This window comes from Pipistrellus hanaki, assembly GCF_964339955.1.
Source record: "Pipistrellus hanaki genome assembly, chromosome: 9".
Lineage (NCBI taxonomy): Eukaryota > Metazoa > Chordata > Mammalia > Chiroptera > Vespertilionidae > Pipistrellus > Pipistrellus hanaki.
This window is the reverse complement of record NC_140511.1, coordinates 27,198,511-27,218,536: the sequence shown is the minus strand read 5'-3', so window position 1 is coordinate 27,218,536 and position 20,026 is coordinate 27,198,511. Positions and strand designations below refer to the sequence as shown.

Below are 20,026 nucleotides of genomic sequence, written 5' to 3'. Positions count from 1 at the left end.
AAATACTATGCAGCAGTTAAAAAGGTTATCTTACCCTTTGAGATAACATGGAGGGACCTGGAGAATAATATGTCAAGCAAAATAAGCCAGTAAAAAAAAAAAAAGACAAATCTCACTCATATGTAGAATCTAATGAACAAAATAAACTAATGAGCAAAATGGATCTAGAGACATAAAAGCATGGAAAAGGCCAGAATCTCAGAGGGGATGTTGGAGAGGGTGAGTTGGTGATAAGAGATCAACCAAACAACTTGTATGCATATATGCATAACCCATGGACACAGATAATAGGATGGTGAAGGCCTAGAACAGAGGGCAGGGGCAAGCTAGGTCAATGGGAGTTTGGGGATGTATGTAATACTTTTAACAATAAATAAAATTTTTTTAAAAAGCAAAAAAAAAAAAAAAAAAAAAAGAATGATCTGAGGATTTTCAAGTTACAAAAACTTTTAGATTCTTACATTTTTTCAATTTTTCTCCAGCAGACTCCCCTAAATAGGGGCATGTTAAGCTAGGGAGAAGAGTGAGAATACTGAGTACAAACAGTAACACTAGACGTATAGAATTGGAAATCTAAACACTTAACTCATCCAAACAACAGAATTGTTCCAAGGGGATTTTTTAAAATATTTATTTTAAAATCATCCATTGTAGTTGTTGAAGAATTGTTTACTGCTCAGCGGTTGATAGGTGATCAAGTTGTATATAACAGATTGCAAGTTGAATCTAGAGACCAGGAGCCCTTGCAGTTACAGCGGTAACTGTGAAAACATTTATTCTGCGCTAACACATCTCTTTAAGTCTTTGGGCTTTTTTGCCTTTAAGCCAAGTAATTTGGAAATCCCAATTAGGAATAAGTCAGGTTCCTAAGCTAGGTAAACGATAATCTGCTGTAGATGGAGAACATTTTTTTCAAGTACTTCTGATTATCCTTCACTTACTCCTTCCCATCTATCTGAGAATCACTGGTTTAAGTGCTGCATTAATAATTGATGTTTATAAATAATTTGGACTTTGTTTACCCAAATATGTTATTTGCATGTACACAGTCCTTACTCGTCAAATATACTTGTTAAAAATTATCTTTGCTGCCCTATTTTAATAGACTTTTCCTTTTTAAAAATTCAGAACCGTTTTATTTAAAGAACACAGAAATGAAAAGAAAGGTAGTGAATGCTGGCAAGATGAGATTGAGTCCTAATGAGGAAGCCTTCATTTTAAAAGAAGATTATGAGAGAAGACGAAAACTAAGATTGCTTCAGGTAAGATTTATTTGAAATAAAGTTTCACATTCTGTAATCTCCCATTTTTTAGTATTTTTTACATTAAAGTGTTCTACGTAAAATGTTGCATTTAAAAACCTTTCTTGGGGGGGGGGGAGCAAAGTTAAAATATGTACACAGATAATTTAATAAAAAAATGTAAAAGGGAAAAAAAAATAACACCTTTCTTGCTGTACAAAAGTCCTGATTCTTGCATACTAACTAGTTTTGGAACATTTGAAAAATAGACCAAAATGGTAAATATATTGAAGAAGAATTTGAGGATGGGGTGAGTTGACTCAATAACTATTAGAAGTTAGTTCTTTAAATATTTTTTAAATGATGTTCAGCTGATAAAGATTAGGATGACTTTGAAGACTCAAAGAAAAGATTATTAGCTGCTGAAACAAATTTATTATGAACTCGTAGATTTTTCTTTTCTAGAAGTCTTTAGAGCAGTGGTTCTCATCCTTTCTAATGCTGTGACCCTTTAATACAGTTCCTCATGTTATGGTGACCCCCAACCATACAATTATTTTTATTGCTACTGTTAATGAATCATAATGTAAATATCTGTGTTTTCCGTTGGTCTTAGGCAACCCACAGGTTGAGAACTGCTAGCTGGGTCACCTAAGACCATCAGAAAACACAGTTATGAAGTAGCAACGAAAAAAATTTTATGGTTGGTGGTCAACAAAACATGGGGAACTGTATTAAAGGGTCGCGGCATTAGAAAGGTTGAGAACCACTGCTTTAGAGTAAGTTAAGTCTTTGTGAAGCATATTTTAGGTGCCATTCTGCCTGAAATTGGGGATGATGTACCACAGATAGGGAATTCTTATCTAGCTCTGTCTATAATCACCTGGGCTATATATTTTATTGAATCATGCTTACCCATTTTAGCCTCTTAAATTAGGTTTTTAGACGATAATGGCAGTACCATTAGGGCTTGAGGAATATTATAGCTAATCATTTAGGAAACTTTAGAAGATGTCTTGAAATTTTAGGGGTTTTTTCCTATATCACTTGGATTTTTTTTTTTTTTTTTTTTGCTTTACATAGAACTTATCTAATGAATATTCAGGAGAATTGATAGATCTAACAAAAATTAACTTAAATTTCTGTTTCCAAATAGCTTTTCAGAAAAGGTTTAAGTATTCTTTTTTTTATATATCTGCTAAATATTAATTCTTCAGGTTCGAGAACAAGAAAGGGATATTGCTTTACAGAGAAGAGAAGATATAAAACAAAGGAGATATCAGCAATTTAATAATTTGGCAGAGGCACTGAGGGCAGAATGGGAAGAATCACAGACTCAGAAAATAAACAACTTGGAAAAACTGTATTTGGCAAGTTTAAGAAGTATGGGAGAGGGACACCAACAAGCCAAAGAAAATGTAAGTGACCGGTGATATGACTGCCTGTCTGTGGTAGTAATTTTGGTTAAAAGCAAATTATACTTGTTAAATGTTTGTCTGACAAAAAATGTTTCATATATAGAATTTGTTTTGGGCATCCTGAACTTTTTAAATTTAACGTCATTTAAGAATGCTGCTAGGTTCATTTTCTAGTAAGAGTCGTGTCAAGTAAACTCATCTTTCTGTAATGTTTAGTGTGTGTGTGTGTGTGTGTGTGTGTGTGTGTGTGTTAATCTTCACCTGAGGATAGTTTTCCATTGATTTTTTAAAATATATTTTTGTTGACTTCAGAGAGGGAGGAAGAGATAGAAACAACAATGATGAGAAAGAATCACTGATCGGCTGCCTCCTTCACGCCCCTTACTGGGGATCAAGCCTGCAACCTGGGCATGTGCCCCTGACAAGAAATGGATCCAGGACCCTTCAGTCCCAGGCTGATGCTCTATCCACTGAACCAAGCCACCTAGGGCTCTTATTGATTTTTAGAGAGAATGGAAGGGAGGGGGAGAGAGAATTCGAGAAATATCCACATTAGAGAGACTCGTAGAATTGCCTCACACAGGATTCCTAAGCAGGGCCGGTGATCGAGCCTGCAACTGAGGTACATGCCCTTGACCAAAATCAAACCTGGGACCCTTCAGTCCTCAAGCTGACACTCTATCTACTGAGCCAAACCGGCGAGTGCTATCTTCCTATAATATTTCATTCTCTTCCAGTCTTTTTTTTTTTTTTTTTAATATTTTATTGATTTTGTACAGAGAGGAAGGGAGAGAGATACAGTTAGAAACATCGATGAGAGAGAGTCATCGATCAGCTGCCTCTTGCACACCCCCTACTGGGTATATGCCCGCAACCAAGGTACATGCCCTTGACTGGAATCAAACCCGGGACCCTTCAGTCCCCAAGCCTACACTCTATCCATTGAGCCAAACCGGTTTCGGCATCTTCCAGTCTTAACTGTCTGGGTAATAAAAAAAATTAGTAACTTTCTTAATCAGAAGTTGTTTTTGAGTATTTTGGACAGATTCAGTGGGTTGAATTCAAATTTCTCATTTCATTATCATTTCTCTTATCTCTAATACATATATAGTTGAATGTATATACACTTGGATTTTATTTACACAGTAAAAAATTTTTGATGACTTTCAAAGAGGCAAAGTAGAACTTAGTATTTCAAACTGCCCCATTAACCTTATGTTGTTTTTTATTTTGATTTATGATTGGAAAATATTGGCATACCTTGGAGATTTGTGCTTTAGTTCAGTGATTCCTAAACTTCCGTCATTCACATTCATGATTTTTGCTCTGACTTGGGAAGCAACCAAGGATTATACTGTAATGCTACCTTTTAACCCTGAATTACATGATTTAACATCTTGTATCTATTTTTAGGAACCTGATTTGAATGCTCTGGCACAGAGGGCAGCAGAAAGAAAAAGAAAAGCAGAACTGAGGCATAAAGAGGCCCTGAAAATACAGAAAAATCAGAAAGAAATGTCGATTAAACGAAAAACCTGGTAAAGTAATAATTTTTATCATATTCTCTACTGAAGTGGATATGGTTTAAGCAGCTATTTAAAAAAATTCACAGTATACCCATTGAGTTGTTAATTTGGTTTTTAAAAATAATGGGGTGGGGTGTGTGCTTAGGTAGGTGAACATAGTAACAAATGACTTTAGCAACAATTACTAAATTATATAGAAATGTATGGCTAGTTCAGAATGCATGTCAACCAAAATCTCTCTGCCTCTGATGTGGAAAAAAAAGAAAAAATATCAGTGCGATTAAGAACATTAAAAGGTTGTAGACTCTTTGGAAGTCATTAATGAGTATTTTAGTATACTGTAAAAATGAAAGAGCCTGTTATTACTAGTCAGCAATAGTCATTTTATGTAGTGGCCCATTTTTTTATTTTATTTTATTTTATTTTATTTTTTTTTTGGTAGCCCTCAACTAGTGCACATTAAATGTTCATTGGACTAGTCCCCACTGTCTTACTCTTGGTAAACAATTTCTTAATATCTGCTGTGTATAGACTGTTTGTTAAATAACACACTGAGCTTATGGGATCAGATTGGAGGATTTCTTGAGATCCTGTGGCCTATATATTTTTAATCTTCAGGGATGTACTGTAATATTGTCTGAGAAAGTAATTTATGCCATCTTTTGTTTTTTTAAGGCACATAAAAGCTCGAAAGGAAGCACTGCTTGCAGAAAAAGAAAGGTCTGCCAAAATTACAAGTCTGCCACCTCCTCCTCCAAGTCTTTTTGAGGTGAATTACTTTGAGTGTTAAGAAGAACTAGGTTATAATAATTCTTGACTATTAGAATTCAGTGCAGATCAAAATATCATTTGCTTTTTTTTTTTTTTTTTTTAATTTATTGAATTTTAAGGAGAGACAGAAAAACATGGATTTGTTGTTCCACCTGTTTATACACTCATTGGTTGATTCTTATATGTCCTTTGAATGGGGATTGAACCTACAACCTTGGCATATCCTGTCAGTGATCTAAACAACTGAGCTACCTGACCAGGGCCTGACTTAATTTTAATTGTACAAGTAACACATGCATATATCTGGAGTAAATAGTATGTATCTCTACTGTATTAGGACCTTTTTTTTTTTTTTTTTTTTTTTTTTTTTAACAATACTAATATTGTTCCGAATATAATCTAAAATAAAGTGTGTGATCCAGCCAGTGTGGCTCGGTGATTGAGTGTCGACCTATGAACCAAGAGGTGAGTTTCATTCCTGGTCTTAGCACATGTCTAGGTTTCAGGTTCATTCCCCAGAAGGGAGGCATGCACGAGGCAGCCAATCAATGATTCTCATCATTGATGTTTCTATCTCTCTCCCTCTCCTTCCTCTCTGAAATCAATAAAAATATATTAAAACACAGTCCGTTTTCAGTTTTTCCCAGTTATCTAAAAATATTTTTGGTTACTTGAAAACCTGTAGATGTCTTTTATCTTTAAAAATGCCCTTTGTGCCAAAACTGGTTTGGCTCAGTGGATAGAGCGTCAGCCTGTGGACTGAAAGGTCCCAGGTTTAATTCTAGTCAAGGGCATGTACCTTGGTTGCAGGCACATCCCTAGTGGAGGGCGTGCAAGAGGCAGCTGATCGATGATTCTCATCGATGTTTCTAATTCTATCCCTCTCTCTTCCTCTCTGTAAAAAATCAATAAAATATATATATTTTAAATAAAATATATATATTTTTAAAATGCCCTTTATTTTTTAAAAACTGGATTATTTGCTCTGTAGACTTTTTCACATTTAGGATTTGGCTATTGTACATAGTTACCATATTATAAGATAAAGAGATTAGTTCATAAGTTAATAAGTTTATATAAATATCATTTTGAACAATTTTATTAAGTGGAAATTAAAAGATAACAATTCTCTTGTTCACATTAGCTTTTGGTGGATATTGGAATGGCTATTTGGATGATTATCAAAATTAGTTATTTTTACCTAAGAAGTTAATTAAAAAAGGAAAAACTTACGCAAATACAAAAATGTCTAACTTAGTTGTATATACACATATATTTTATGTATGTATGGTCAATATAAGTACCCAGTACTCACCTCTTAAGCCTTTAATGTCAGCCTTCCTGCTTTTATGTTGAGCCATCTGCCATGTAACATTTGATCCAACATTCAAATGGAAGAGTCAGATTTCAGTCACTCCCTAAGTACCATGTTAAAAGACAGATGGTATTTTATCTGTGATCCCATGATTTACCATTGTCATAATTCCTAATGTTCCTGGAAAACCAAAGTAAAAAATTTACAAAAAGCAAGAAAAACAATGATTTACCAGATATGAATTATATGTTGGATGTAGACTCCCCCACAGCTTTTTATTATGAAAATTTCAAAATACAGAGAAGTTAGAAAAGTACAATAAATAGCCATTTGCCTTGTGTATAGATTTCATATAGTTGTGCATATATGTATACATTTGAATGTAAATTGTAGATATGACATTTCACCCTAAATACTTCTGTATGCTTTTTGTAAGAATAAGGATATTCTCTTATGCCGTCACAGTAACACCTTAGGAAAATTAACATTAATTCCTTAAATCCATTTAATATTTAGTTAGTAATCGGAATTTTCCAATTGCCCCTAAATTGTCATATCTTACAGCTTAGAGAGATAGAGACATCAATGATGAAAATCATTGATCGACTGCCTCCTGCATATCCCCCTACTGGGGATTGAGCCTGCAACCCGGGCATGTGCCCTTGACCAGAATCAAACCTGGGACCCTTCAGTCCACAGACTAATTCTCTATTACTAAGCCAAACCAGCTAGGACTTTTTTTTTTTTTCCAAACCAGGATCCAAGCCAAGGTTCACCTATTGCTTCTGTTTGTTTTATTTCTTTGGTCTCTGTTAATATAGAGCACTACCTCCCACAAGTCCTTTATTTCAGACTTTTTGAAGGGACTGGTTTGAAGAGACTAGACTAGTTTCTCATGTTCTGTATTTATCTGGCTTGGTTATGGTCATGTCTATAAAAGATATCCATCATAAAGGTATATTTTTCTCTTCAACTAGAGGCTTGGTACACAACATTCATGCACTGGGAGGTAGGGGGAGAGAGGCCCTCAGCACAGCCTGCACCTTCTCACAGTCCTTAACGCTGCTACAGAGGCAGGAGAGGCTCCTGCCACTGCCCTTGCCAGCTGTGAGCCTGGCTTCTGGCTGAGCAGTGCTCCCCAATGGAAGCGCACTGACCACCAGGGGGCAGCTCCTGCGTTGAATGTCTGCCCCCTGGTGGTCAGTGTGTGTCATAGTGACCAGTCATTCTGCCATTCGGTCGATTTGCATATTAAGCCTTTTATTATATAGGATTACCAGGTAATCTGAGAGATGATACTTCGGCACCAGAATATATCCATCCTTCTACATTTATTCATTGGCCTACTTCTGTTTGAAAAAAGAAAAGAGAACTTACTCTTTATCAGTGAGCATTTAGTGAGCATTTAGCACTGTAACCGAATTATCAAACTTAGAATCGATAATAGAGCAATTTATATGCCTCCTGATGTGATGTATTAAACTATACAGCATCACTTCTGTAATACTTTTTTCTAAATATTATCTAGCTTTTAAATCTTAATTCCATTTTAATGGAAATACAGGATATGATCCCATGTGAAAAAAATAAGTATAACTGATGAAAATACAAAATAAATTTTCTTGTATTGGATCTAGCTTTAAATGAAAATTAATGCTTTTAACCTAACAACCTATTTCCTATGTTCAATTTTTTCAGAACATTGAAGTAAAGAGAACTTCTAACGTGAAAACCAATAGTTCTACCTACCATCATCTTTATGCTTTTGTGAATAGAGAGACAGACACAGAACAGGTGATTGACTTAATGTTTGTTCATTTTCCTCATTTTATTCTGTTCATTGAATTGAGTTATATCTAGTTTCTTGTAAGTTGTTTCCAGATGACAAAATACCACAATTCAACTAACCATCACAGAGTAATAATGTTTTTAAAAATATTTCAAATATGTTTTGAATTATCATGTCATTTTTAATATGAATGAGGTTTAATATGAATGAAAGGAGTTAGCTATTTGGATGGTTATATTTTAAAATAGCAAATCTTAGAACTTATTTAATCAAAATAATATATGCTCTTTGTGAAAATTTTGGAATTATAGATGCCAACCTAAATGATAGGAAAAACTCCCATGATTTCATCACCAAAAGGAAATGTAGTTAATCCATTAATGAATTTATCATAGTACCTTTGACATGTTTTATCATGGTAACTGCAGACAGCAAAGGTATTTGAACAGGCCTTCGGCTTCCATATCCCATCTGATGCACTGTACAGCTAATTTGCCTACAAATGTCAGGTGGTCATAATAATCTGGCCACTCAGTGTATATAGAGAGTTTTCATGTTCATCATTAATTATTTAAACTGATGAATACAATTTCAACATACAAAATACTTAGAAGATTTGTACTTAAGGTTACATTTGGAATGTTTACCAAGATTGAAAATGAATATTCAGATATAAGAATTCACGTTATGTGCCTCTCCCCCTCCTTAGTATTACTATTGTTATGTTAATGAATGTGATGGCTGACTACAATCACATAATCATTGGTTGAGTGCAAATTCTAGGAAGGCAGAAATTATATTAAATAGGGTTGTGTTTTTTTATGTGATTTGATCTTCTTGATGCTGAAGCCAAGCAGCAGACGTTGACTGAAAATTAAAAATAGATCTCAGTGCTTTTCTAAATGACTTATATGATTTTTGATGTTTGTGGTTTCTTTACTACTACCTTCCAGCATCAGTTGTCTTAATGGGATTTCTCTACTTAACAAAAAATGATAGAGAAATGTGTTTGGATAAGTATAATGCAGCAATGTTCAAGCTTTTTCATCTCACGGCACACATAACCTAATTACTAAAATTCTGTGATGCATCAAAAAATAATTACATTTTTTTGCTGATCTGGCAAAAAAAAATAGGTATAATTTTGATTCATTCACACTGGACAGCTGTTGTGTGTTGGCTGTTTCTTTTTTTTTTTTTTTTTTTTTCAATGTAAGGAAAAGAGGTCAAAGCTCCTGAATAAATAAATAGTTAGGTATTGCATATTTTGAAACCTCTTGTGGCACACTAGTCGAAAATCACTGTTATAGTGTAATCTGATTTGAAATTAACTTGCAAAACTTTACAGTAACAATTTCGTCTTTGTCATAGATACATGCTGTGGGCATTCAAATTCAACTCTAATTTTTAAAAAAATAATTTTTGTTGATTTCAGAGAGGAAGGGAAAGGGAAAGAGATAGAAACATCATGATGAGAGAGAATCATTGATTGGCTGGCTCCTGCACACACGCACACCCCCAACTGGGGACTGAGCCCACAACCCAGGCATGTACCCTTGACTGGAATAGAACCTGGGACCCTTCAGTCCGCAGGCTGACTTTCTATCCACTGAGCCAAACCCACTAGGGCTTGATCATTTAATTTTATTTAAGTAATAAAACATGATTTTATTTTGTTTTGTTTTTTTTAACTATTGGTTTGTTTTACACTTTTTAATTGCCTAAAATGTTACTGATTGACTGCTAGCCAGATCCTCATTTGGCTGCTGAAGAAGAAGCTAAAAGACTGGAAGAAGTACAAAAACAATCAGAGAAAGAGAGAATGGAGCAGACTGAAAAGGCACATGTACGGGGTTTCCAAGCAATGAAAAAGATCCATTTGGCTCAAGTAAGAATTAAATTCTCACTCTGACCACTACTGACAGACTTAACCGATAGCATTACAGAATTATTAGTATATGGGCTCAAAGTAAGGAGGTGCGACGAATGTGAAAATATAGCCTCTGAATCATACGATTTCAAATTTCCCCAACTTCTCTTACCTCTTGTTTCAAATTCAGGTTGGGTGAAGCTGTTCTCACTAATAATATATTGGTGTTCTAAAATTTTTACTAATGATGAATTTATTAAAAGTTAAATATTTTAATCAGTTAAAAAATAGCCTGAGAAGGAATGAATCACTTTCCTAATTTGTGCTCTGTAAATTCTAGAATTCAACTCATTGAATATTTATTGAGCAGAGCACTTGTTGGCTTCGCAGAGTGTTGATTCAAAGGTGGAGTCATGACTATGTCAAGCAGCTTTGAAAATGTGATTGTTGCAGATCTGCAGAATATGTATAATGAAAACTGGCTTCATAGTTTCAGCCTCGCTTTTGTCATGCCTATTCAGAAAGTGTTTATTCTTGCAACAGCATAGAAATAATTAATCCTTTTAGAAGTCTAAATTTATGTTTTGAATTTGACCCATGCATTTGGATTTTTTTAAATGCTTATCTGAAGTTTTTTAAGTGCTTCTGTAAGAATCAAATGCCTGTCTTTTTTTAAAATTGAATTTTTTGAGGTGACATTGGTAAAAAGCCTATCTTATTAAAGTTCATTTGTATAGTTTGAACTGAATTATTACCTTCTCCCTTAAATATTTAGCTGTTATAAAGTGGGAATAAGTTATGACTAAAATAACTGAATGTCTGAATTAGGCTTATCTAAGGCTTAAACCTATAGAAAAAATTGTGAAAGCATCGTAAACCGAGCACTCCTCCACAAATCAAGTGTCTAGTGGTGAAGTAAGTGGACTCCACAGATTTTTGTCCCTAGATTTTTGTCCCTTCGCTCCTCCACTGATCTTAGGCAGTTACCGAAGCTCTCTGAGCTCTGTTTCATGATCTGTTTTGTGAGGATCAAGTGAATTGAATAAAGCTCCTAGGATTGTGCCTAGAATTTTCATAAGCTCACAATAATTTTATCGTTGTTGGTGGTAGATACTATAAATAATTCAAGTAAATAATATGCCAGGCTTTCGGCGAACCAAGAATAGTATACTTACTTAAATAACTTAGAAGTTAATTGAATAAGAAGTTAATTATTTGAAACTTAAAGTAAATGAAGTGATTTCGTAATCTGATTCTTTTTCAGGGCATGGCAAAAAAAAAAAAAAAAAATTGGAGATATTTTATCTCCAAATGACAAAATATTTTAAACTTTATATAAGAATAAGTAGTGTGCATATGTAATCACTTGACAAACACTTTGTTATACAGGCTGTCCACCTTTTTTCAGACTTAGTGTCTTTTACACAAAAATGTCATCAAACTATGCAATCTCATTACTACTAGAGCATTTCCTTCCCTCTTTCTGAACCTTTTTGCTGTAGATCCCATTGTGCCCTGGGACTATATTTCTTGCTGGTGTCTAGTGTCTATTATAACTAGTGTTTGGCTGCTACTTGCCCTTTCAACTTTATCTTTTTTCCTTGAATATCCCTGCCCTTTATGTTCTACCTATAATGAACAGTGTACTTTTTCTGAATACCCTGTGTCTTCATTTCCATACCTTTGTACTGTAGTTGTTACTTTCTTACATGCCTTCTCCTTCACCCACTTTTACTGGGCTAAATCTTCATCCCAAGGAATCAGAAGTCTTCTCTTATGCTCCCTCTTTAGCTTCTACCACCAAAATCCTGCTTCACTGAAACTCCTGCTTAAATTTGCAAATTAGCTAGACTCTCAGCTTAAAGAGATATATATAGATCCCCTTTAATCATGGTGATTCCAGGAGTATGATGTAATAAGTACCATCTATTAAGCCACAGGCACTCTGGGTCCTGGTGCCTACCTAAGACTGGTATATGCCGCTGTCTACAAGGAGAACTGGTACAGAGTGCACTGCAGGAGCGTGGCACTTCTATAGAGCCTACTTATATAGAGCCTGACTTCATGACTATCCTGAGAAAGGAGAACTGTAACTGGTAGATACTTTTGAAGCTTTGTGGTGTAATCAGTACTTAGAGTCCTTACTGACAGAGTATTAATTCCCTGTTTGCTGCTCTTTAGGTTAGGGATGAGATTGCTTCTCTAACATCAGTGGTATCTGACATTTAGTAAATATTTTTTTGAATGAATAAATTAATGTCTTTTTGTGGCATAAGAAATGGTAGAGGAGGGAAAGGAACTCCTAGCCCTGTTTCTCATGATTTCTCCACTTTTCCCTCGCTGTTAATATTAATATCCCAAGTGTGTGCCTCAGCTATTGTTAATGAAATCTCTTTATTCTTGAAGAATCAAGAGAAACTAATGAAAGAACTCAAAGAGCTACAGCAAGAGGATCTGGCACGTAGGAGACAGACTGTAGCACAGATGCCACCACAACTAGTTGCACTTCCATACAAACGCAGTGAAATGAAAGAAGACTGGCAGAGAGAGCTCGAATTTGCCTTTGAAGACATGTACAACGCAGACAGGAGTAAGATATTTTCAGTAAACTTCCAATGGTGCCTTTAAATGTCTTCGTAGGAAAATAGGTTTGCATTGATGAAGCAGTTTTTATTTTGAAATAAGTTGTTTGTTTGAAAGAGGTCCTCATGTTTTAGACTTAGAAACTATAATGGCCTTTAAATTTTTATGCTTAAGTTCTTTTTAGTCATTTTGGAATGGAGACTTATCTCTGTATTTCTTTATTGAGAGGTGAAAGGAAACCTGATTTTGCACCTTGAACCAGAACCTTTGCCCACTGTGACTGATCAGATCCAAGATGAAGAACTGGACCTTTCAATGGAACATGAAAATTTAGATGAAACTGAAAAACCTACAGTGACAGAACTTGAAACAATAAGTCCTGGTGAAGCATATGGTAAAAACTTCTTCAAAATTGAATATTAGTGTTTCATAGAACAAAATGCTAATCATTTGCCAACAGTTAGAAAAGTCTGGTCTAATTTGAGTGCAACAGTGCTTAATGGGAATAGGAGTGATGGAAGGAGGAAACAGCATTTACAGATTTCCATTATTATTATTTTTGATATATATTTTATTGATTTTTTTACAGAGAGGAAGGGAGAGGGATAGAGAGTTAGAAACATCAATGAGAAACATCGATGAGCTGCCTCTTGCACACTCCCTACCAAAGTACATGCCCTTGACCAGAATCGAACCTGGGACCCTTCAGTCCTTAGGCCGATGCTCTAGCCACTGAGCCAAACCGGTTTTGGCAGATTTCCATTATTAATAATCCTTTTCATATACATAGGAGTAAAGTTCTTTTATTCATATGTACGTATACTCTGAATACATTTGAAAAGTATGCATTTTTTTTAGACTTTCATCAGATCACCCAAGAAATCCTACTGTTTTAATTATAGCTAGGCACTAAGTGTGTAATAAATAGCACACACTTAGATCTCTTTTCTAAACTTCATCTCTGTCTCCACCATTTTAAACCTTATCACAAGTACTTAAAACTCAATATCTTAACAGCAAATTGATCATCTCTTGACTCCAGAAACTTTGTTTTCCTGTCTTCCTCATCTATAGTAAACTAGAGGCCTGGTTCATGAAATTCATGCACGGGTCAGGTCCTTAGGCCTGGCTGGTGATCTGGACTAATCTGGGCCTTCCTGCTGCTGGCCGGGGCCTTCCTTTGTTCCACGCTTCCCCGTGATCGAACTCTAGGTCAAACTCCTGAGGGGGACACTTTGCATATTAGACTTTTATATATATAGATGATAACACAGTGTGCAGTTGTCCAAGCTAGACCAATGTTTGCCACTGACACCTCCCGTTCTTTTATACTATATCTGCTTCAAGACTAAGTCCTCTTCATTTTGACCTCTTTTTACCCCTATACCTAGAATCGAACCTGGGACCCTTCAGTCCTTAGGCCGATGCTCTAGCCACTGAGCCAAACCACTTTGGCCTTTGTTCAAAACCACTCAGTCTTTTTCATCATTTCTACCGTACACTGTAGGTAGGTAGCCCTTTAGGCTTCCAACTTTATGTGGATCTCCTCTTGGACTTATTGGGTGAGGGCTCTAGGCTTTGTCCCTGTCCCTAGGCCCACACTGCTGTCCAAAGTCATTGTGGTTTGGCATTAACTTCAGAAGGTGGTTTCAGGGCTCACTTGTTTTCCAGAATTCCTACTTAAATTTTATTTTTGGCCTCTGCAGAATCTTTTCTTTTCTTGCCAGATCAGCAGTACCTTTAAGAAGATACTTGACTGTTTCCTTTGGCTCTTTGAGCTGTTTTCATTGGGAATATCATTCAGATCTGTAGTTTGTCAGAGTTGCACAGCTTGCCTTATCTAAAAGGACAGTCATTTTTCAACTCCTGCTGATCCCATTTGGGATTGCTGGTTCGGTGTTGCTAATTTTCTTGATTTTTCAAAAAAAAAAAAACCCCTAGGAATGCTATTGTTTTTAAATGATGAGTGAAAGAAGCCAGGTAAAAATAAAATACCTAAATGTAAATCCATATTTATATAAAATTAAAGGGAAAAACAGGCAAAAATAATGTGGTCTCAAGGCAGCATAGTGATTATCTTTAGGGGAGTGTTGACTGGAAGGGGCATGAAGGAGTTTGTTTTTTTTTTGTTGTTTTTTTTTAAATATATTTTATTGATTTTATACAGAGAGGAAGGGAGAGAGAGAGAGAGTTAGAAACATCGATGACAGAGAGTCATCGATCAGCTGCCTCTTGCATACCCCCTACTGGGGATATGCCTGCAACCAAGGTACACGCCCTTGACCGGAATCGAACCCGGGACCCGTCAGTCCCCAAGCCGATGCTCTATCCATTGAGCCAAACCGGTCCCGGCATGAAGGAGTTTTTGAAATGTTTCACATAAGGCTCTGGATGGTGTTATATAGATAAATGTAAAATTTATTGTACATGTAAGTTATGATTAAGAAAGTTTAAAGAAAAACATATGTTAGTCAAAACTATAGTCTGCCAGTTTTCCACCTCTGTAAATTTCTTAAATTTTATTAAGTCAGAACACTATATGCATTCAAAACACAGTTTTGTCCCCTTAAAGAATTGTTAGTATTGTACTGAGTTTTGGAATTGTACTATCAGCTCATATGGAAGGATGTTTTTGAGGAAACAACTTAAGAATTTTTAACTACAGGGATCTTTATATATATATATATAAATATATATGAAATATATATATATTTCAGAGAAGAAGGGAGAGGGGAGAGAGAGAGATAGAAACATCACTGATAAGAGAATCATTTGCCGAGACCGGTTTGGCTCAGTGTATAGAGCGTTGGCCTGCAGACTGAAAGGTCCCTGGTTCAATTCCGGTCAAGGGCATGTACCTTGATTGCGGGCACATCCCCAAGAGGGGATGTGTTGGAGGCAGCTAATTGATGTTTCTCTCATCAATGTTTCTAACTTCTATCTCTCTCCCTTTCTCCCTGTAAAAAAAATCAATAAAATACATATTTTTTAAAAAGATAGAATCATTGATTGGCTGCCTCCTGCATGCCCCACACTGGGGATCGAGCCCACAACCTGGGCATGTGCCTTTGACCAGAATCAAACCTGGGACCCTTCAGTCTGAAGGCCGACGCTCTATCCACTGTGCTAAACCAGCTAGGGCTACATGGATTTCTTTATGATGATAAGTGGAAGAAATTTTCCCAGAAACTACCAGGAGTACTTTGGGAGCTTGTGATTTGGTTTCAAGGTTCTAATGCTGATGTCTTTCTCTGTAGCTACTAAGTACAGAACCAACTATATCCTCTAGCATATAGAACCTTACAACACATATTTTCAAAGTTAATCTTACAAATTAAGAGGTATGCATTCTGTCTTCAAACAGAATAAACATGTTACTGATACATTTTTCAACTTCAAATTTGTGATAGATGCTTGTTAGGAAATAGTTTAATTTTGGTGTCTTTATTAAATTTAAGTTAAAAATATTATTCCTGGTTATAAAATTGTGATTGGGTTTGAATAGCATTGTACATACTGTTAAATTATAAATGTGAGGGAAATAAAGTTGTGCTTTTGTTTTAACTAGTACTTGTAGCAGTAACTAGGTATAAAGATAGAATAATTTACTGGGTATATAATAGATGCTGAATAATTTTTTTTTCTTTTCTTTTAGTTCCCTTGGCAATGAAGACCCAGCCACTCCCTTCAAAAATTATTTTTAAAAAATTATTAAATAAGATCCGAAACCAGAAATCTCTATGGACAATTAAATCCATGTCTGAGGATGAAAGTGAAATGACTACAACTGTTGGTGAAACTGAGAGTAAAGCACCAACATTTGAATCAGAAACAACTACTATTGAAGAGGGAACATTATCCTCTAGGCAGGAGCAAGGTGTGTCTGTCCAGTAGTCTCATTTTGTAGTCCATACACCCTTTCTAAGTTACTTAAAATATGCTCATTTCTGCACTGGCACAGTGGCTCAGTGGATTGGAGCAGTGTCCTTATACCAAAAGGTTGTGGGTTCAGTTCCCATTTGGTGCGCATACAGGAGGCAACTGATCCATGTTTCTCTCTCACACTGATGTTTCTCTCTCCCTCTCAAAATAAAGTCAGTAATATCCAATATAAAATTTTAACCAGTTTTCTCTTATTGAGACGGCTATTTCTAATTTTTCTTGGTATTTCTTGTGCTGCAGTGAGCATTCTTTTAGCAAAATCTTTGCCCTTACTTTAAATTATTTCCTTAGGAACAACTCTTGAGAGAACCAAAGGAGATGAACATGTTAACAGCTTTTGAGTGTACTGTATTATGTTCTTATTCTTAGAATTTTGTCTTCTGTGTTTTTTTTAAATGTGATTGTATTTGTATGGAAATACTTTGCTACCAGGCTTCCAAAAGTAGTGACTCATCCATATTTGGATTTTATTCCGAGTACAACAGGAAGCCTTTTGGAAACCATTTCTTCACTTGACCTGTTGACCCCGCCCTCTCTTGGTTTTCCTATATCACAGCTACTCCTCCATGGTTTCCTTTGCTGCTTATCCTGATCTCTACAACCACTAGTCATTGCCCTGAGCTTGTTTCTCAAATCTTTTCTCTTTGTATCAACACTTCTTAGTTCATCTCCAATGTCATGACTTTGTCTTACCATCTATGTACTGATGATTTCCAAGGGTGTCTTTTTAAGCTTGATCTCTCCTATGAACTTCACTCATTTAAATGTCTATTTGACATTTTCCCTTATATAGTAATTACATCTCAAACTTTCCACTCTTGCTATCCCCTTCCACCCAACACTGCTTTTCTTACAGTCTTCTATATTTTAATAATTAGTAATAAAATTCTTTTGCTTAAGCCCAAAAGTTAGTTATTCTGGTTTTTCTCTTTTACATCGTACATCTGAATCATCAGCAAATCCTAGTAGTCTTACCATCAGCCATTTCTCACCACCTACCATTTTGGTTTAAGCTATGTTCATTCTCTAGTGTAGCTTCCTGTAGTAAACCCTTAACAGGTCTTTTATTTTCAGTTTTGTACCTCCTTGCTATAATCTCTTTCCTGACTCATCCTGTTAAATCAGCTCATCATTCTTCTGGGGAAGCTCTCCAACAACTGCCAGTTTCACTCAGTAAAAACCAAAGTGCTTACATTAGAATCAAAGCTTTATGTGATCTACACACACACCCCTCCCACATAATTTCTTTCAACCTCACTCTCTGACTTCTTTTTCTACACCTGCCCAACCATAGGTATTGGCTTCCTTGGTATTTTTTTAAAAAATATATTTTATTGATTTTTTTACAGAGAGGAAGGGAAGATAGTTAGAAACATCGATCAGCTGCTTCCTGCACACTCCCCACTGGGGATGTGCCCACAACCAAGGTACATGCCCTTGACCGGAATCAAACCTGGGACCCTTCACTCCACAGGCCAACGCTCTATCCACTGAGCCAAACCAGTTAGGACTTACTTGGTATTCTTAACACAGCAGACATGGCTTACATAGCATTTGCAGTTGGTCTTTCTGGCTAGAGTGCTCTTGGATATTTTAATAATTCACTCTCACTTCCTTCAGACATTTGCTCAATAATGCTCTCTCAGAAAGACCTTCTCTTACCACTCTATAGAAAAAGGCAAGTTCAGCCCCTCGCCCCATCCACCCTCCCTTCAATTCCTATCTCTTTTATCCTGTTTTTTCTCTGTATTTCTCATCAACATCTGATGAACCATAAATTTACTCTTTTGCTTATTTGCTCCTTACCTTGATACTTTTCCTGAGCACCCTCCAATCCCACAGTGTCATCTCCATGAGGGTAAGAACTTGAGTTTGTTCATTGCTAAATCCCAGAGCATAGACTAGTGCCTTGTACATAAAAGATGCTCAGTTAATACTTGTTCAGTTAAATGAATAGCTTAAAGCAAGAGAGGTAAGTTCAGAAGTCAGACATACATATGATGATTAAAGCCATGGGTGTGGAAGAACTCTTAGAAGAGAGACTTCAGTAGAAGAGGGCTCCTGAGGGACTCCAGCACTTAGAAGATGGCTGGAGAACAGCAAAGGCAGTACAAAGGAGTGGCCAACAAAGTTGCAATAAAAGGGGCCTCTTTCATCTCAATTCACAACGAGGTTATTTTGAAAAAGTTCTTATATGAGTGACCTTTCTCTAGCCTCATTTTGCTTCATTTTACCCCTTGTTTAACTTTATCCATTTGATCCTCATTCAGTTCCCTGAATTTGCCAACCTCACAGGGTGTTAATACCTGCTTATCTGGCTGATTCCTTCCTTAACTTTTAAATTCTGCTTAAGTGTCATTTCCTAAGAGAAATCTAATACTCTTGCAGAACCCTTTATTTTTCTTATATAGTACTTACTATAGGTTCTAATTTTACCTTTTTCTCTAGGATACTTATATAATGTTTCTGTCCCCACTCACCCCTCTTTAAGGCCATTTCTTATTTACCACAGTGTCCCTAACATGCAACACTTAAGTAGGTACTGAAGGAATAAGTGCGTGAATGAGTGAATATTTAATACAGCGTTTCTTGCTACCCTGATATGATTGCTTTAACTTTCTTCTCTGCTCTGGTTTCATAAAAATCGTAACATCTAAATATTTCAAAGATACTTTTAAATTTCTTTAGCTTCTGCTTAACTTTGGTGTCTTGCTGATTTTATGTTTTCCATTGTATTTGAAATTATCAGCAGGCCTTCTTAATGGTTCTTCATTTTTTCCTTTTTGTTTACAATTTTAGTCTTTCATCTCTCTTCTTATAATATATTAGGCTCAAGGTGTTTTTTGTTGTTGTTGTTGTTGTTGTTGTTGTTTTAAATATATTTTTATTAGAAAGGAGAGGGAGAGAGAGAGAAAAATATCAGTAATGAGAGAATTATTGGTTGGCTGCCTCCTGCATGCCCATCACTGGTGAGCGAGCCTGCAACCGGGCATGAGCCCTTATCTGAAATTGAACCATGGGCCGAAACCAGTTTGGCTCAATGGATAGAGCATCGGCTTGGGGACTGAAAGGTCCCAGGTTCGATTCCGGTCAAGGGCATGTACCTTGGTTGCGGGCATATCCCCAGTGGGGGGTGTGCAAGAGGCAGCTGATCGATGACTCTCTCCCATCGATGTTTCTAACTCTCTATCTCTCTATACAAAATCAATAAAATATATTTTTAAAAAAATTGAACCGTGGCCTCCTGGTTCATGGGTTGATGCTCAATCACTGAGCCACGCTAGCCAGGCTTTTGTTGTTGTTTTTATATTTTTATTGATTTCAGAGAGGAAGAGGGTAGGAGAGAGAAACATCAATGATGAGAGAAAATCCCTGATTGACATCCTTCTGTATGCCCCATAGTGGGGATTGATCCCCAAAACCAGGCTTGTGCCTTGATCAGAAATCAAACCATGATCTCCTGGTTCATAGATCTCTGTTCCACCACTGAGTTGTGCTGGCTAGGCAAGGCCCAAGTTTAATATATAAAATATGTGGTCATCTGGAAGGCGACTGGATCTTAAATAAGACA

The 20,026-nt window shown here is 36.1% G+C and overlaps 1 protein-coding gene across 1 annotated transcript in view; it reads left to right on the top strand.

Annotated features, from left to right (window-relative positions):
* Nucleotides 1-1,128: 1,128 nt before the first annotated feature.
* The window catches only part of CEP295 (centrosomal protein 295), a 46,052-nt gene continuing 27,154 nt past the window's right edge, over nucleotides 1,129-20,026 (top strand). The window contains 9 exon segments of the mRNA XM_084895440.1: nucleotides 1,129-1,262; nucleotides 2,459-2,659; nucleotides 4,073-4,197; nucleotides 4,861-4,954; nucleotides 7,970-8,065; nucleotides 9,808-9,948; nucleotides 12,337-12,520; nucleotides 12,740-12,907; nucleotides 16,169-16,390. Coding sequence (XP_084751566.1) covers nucleotides 1,155-1,262; nucleotides 2,459-2,659; nucleotides 4,073-4,197; nucleotides 4,861-4,954; nucleotides 7,970-8,065; nucleotides 9,808-9,948; nucleotides 12,337-12,520; nucleotides 12,740-12,907; nucleotides 16,169-16,390 — 1,339 coding nt within the window. The 5' untranslated portion in view covers nucleotides 1,129-1,154.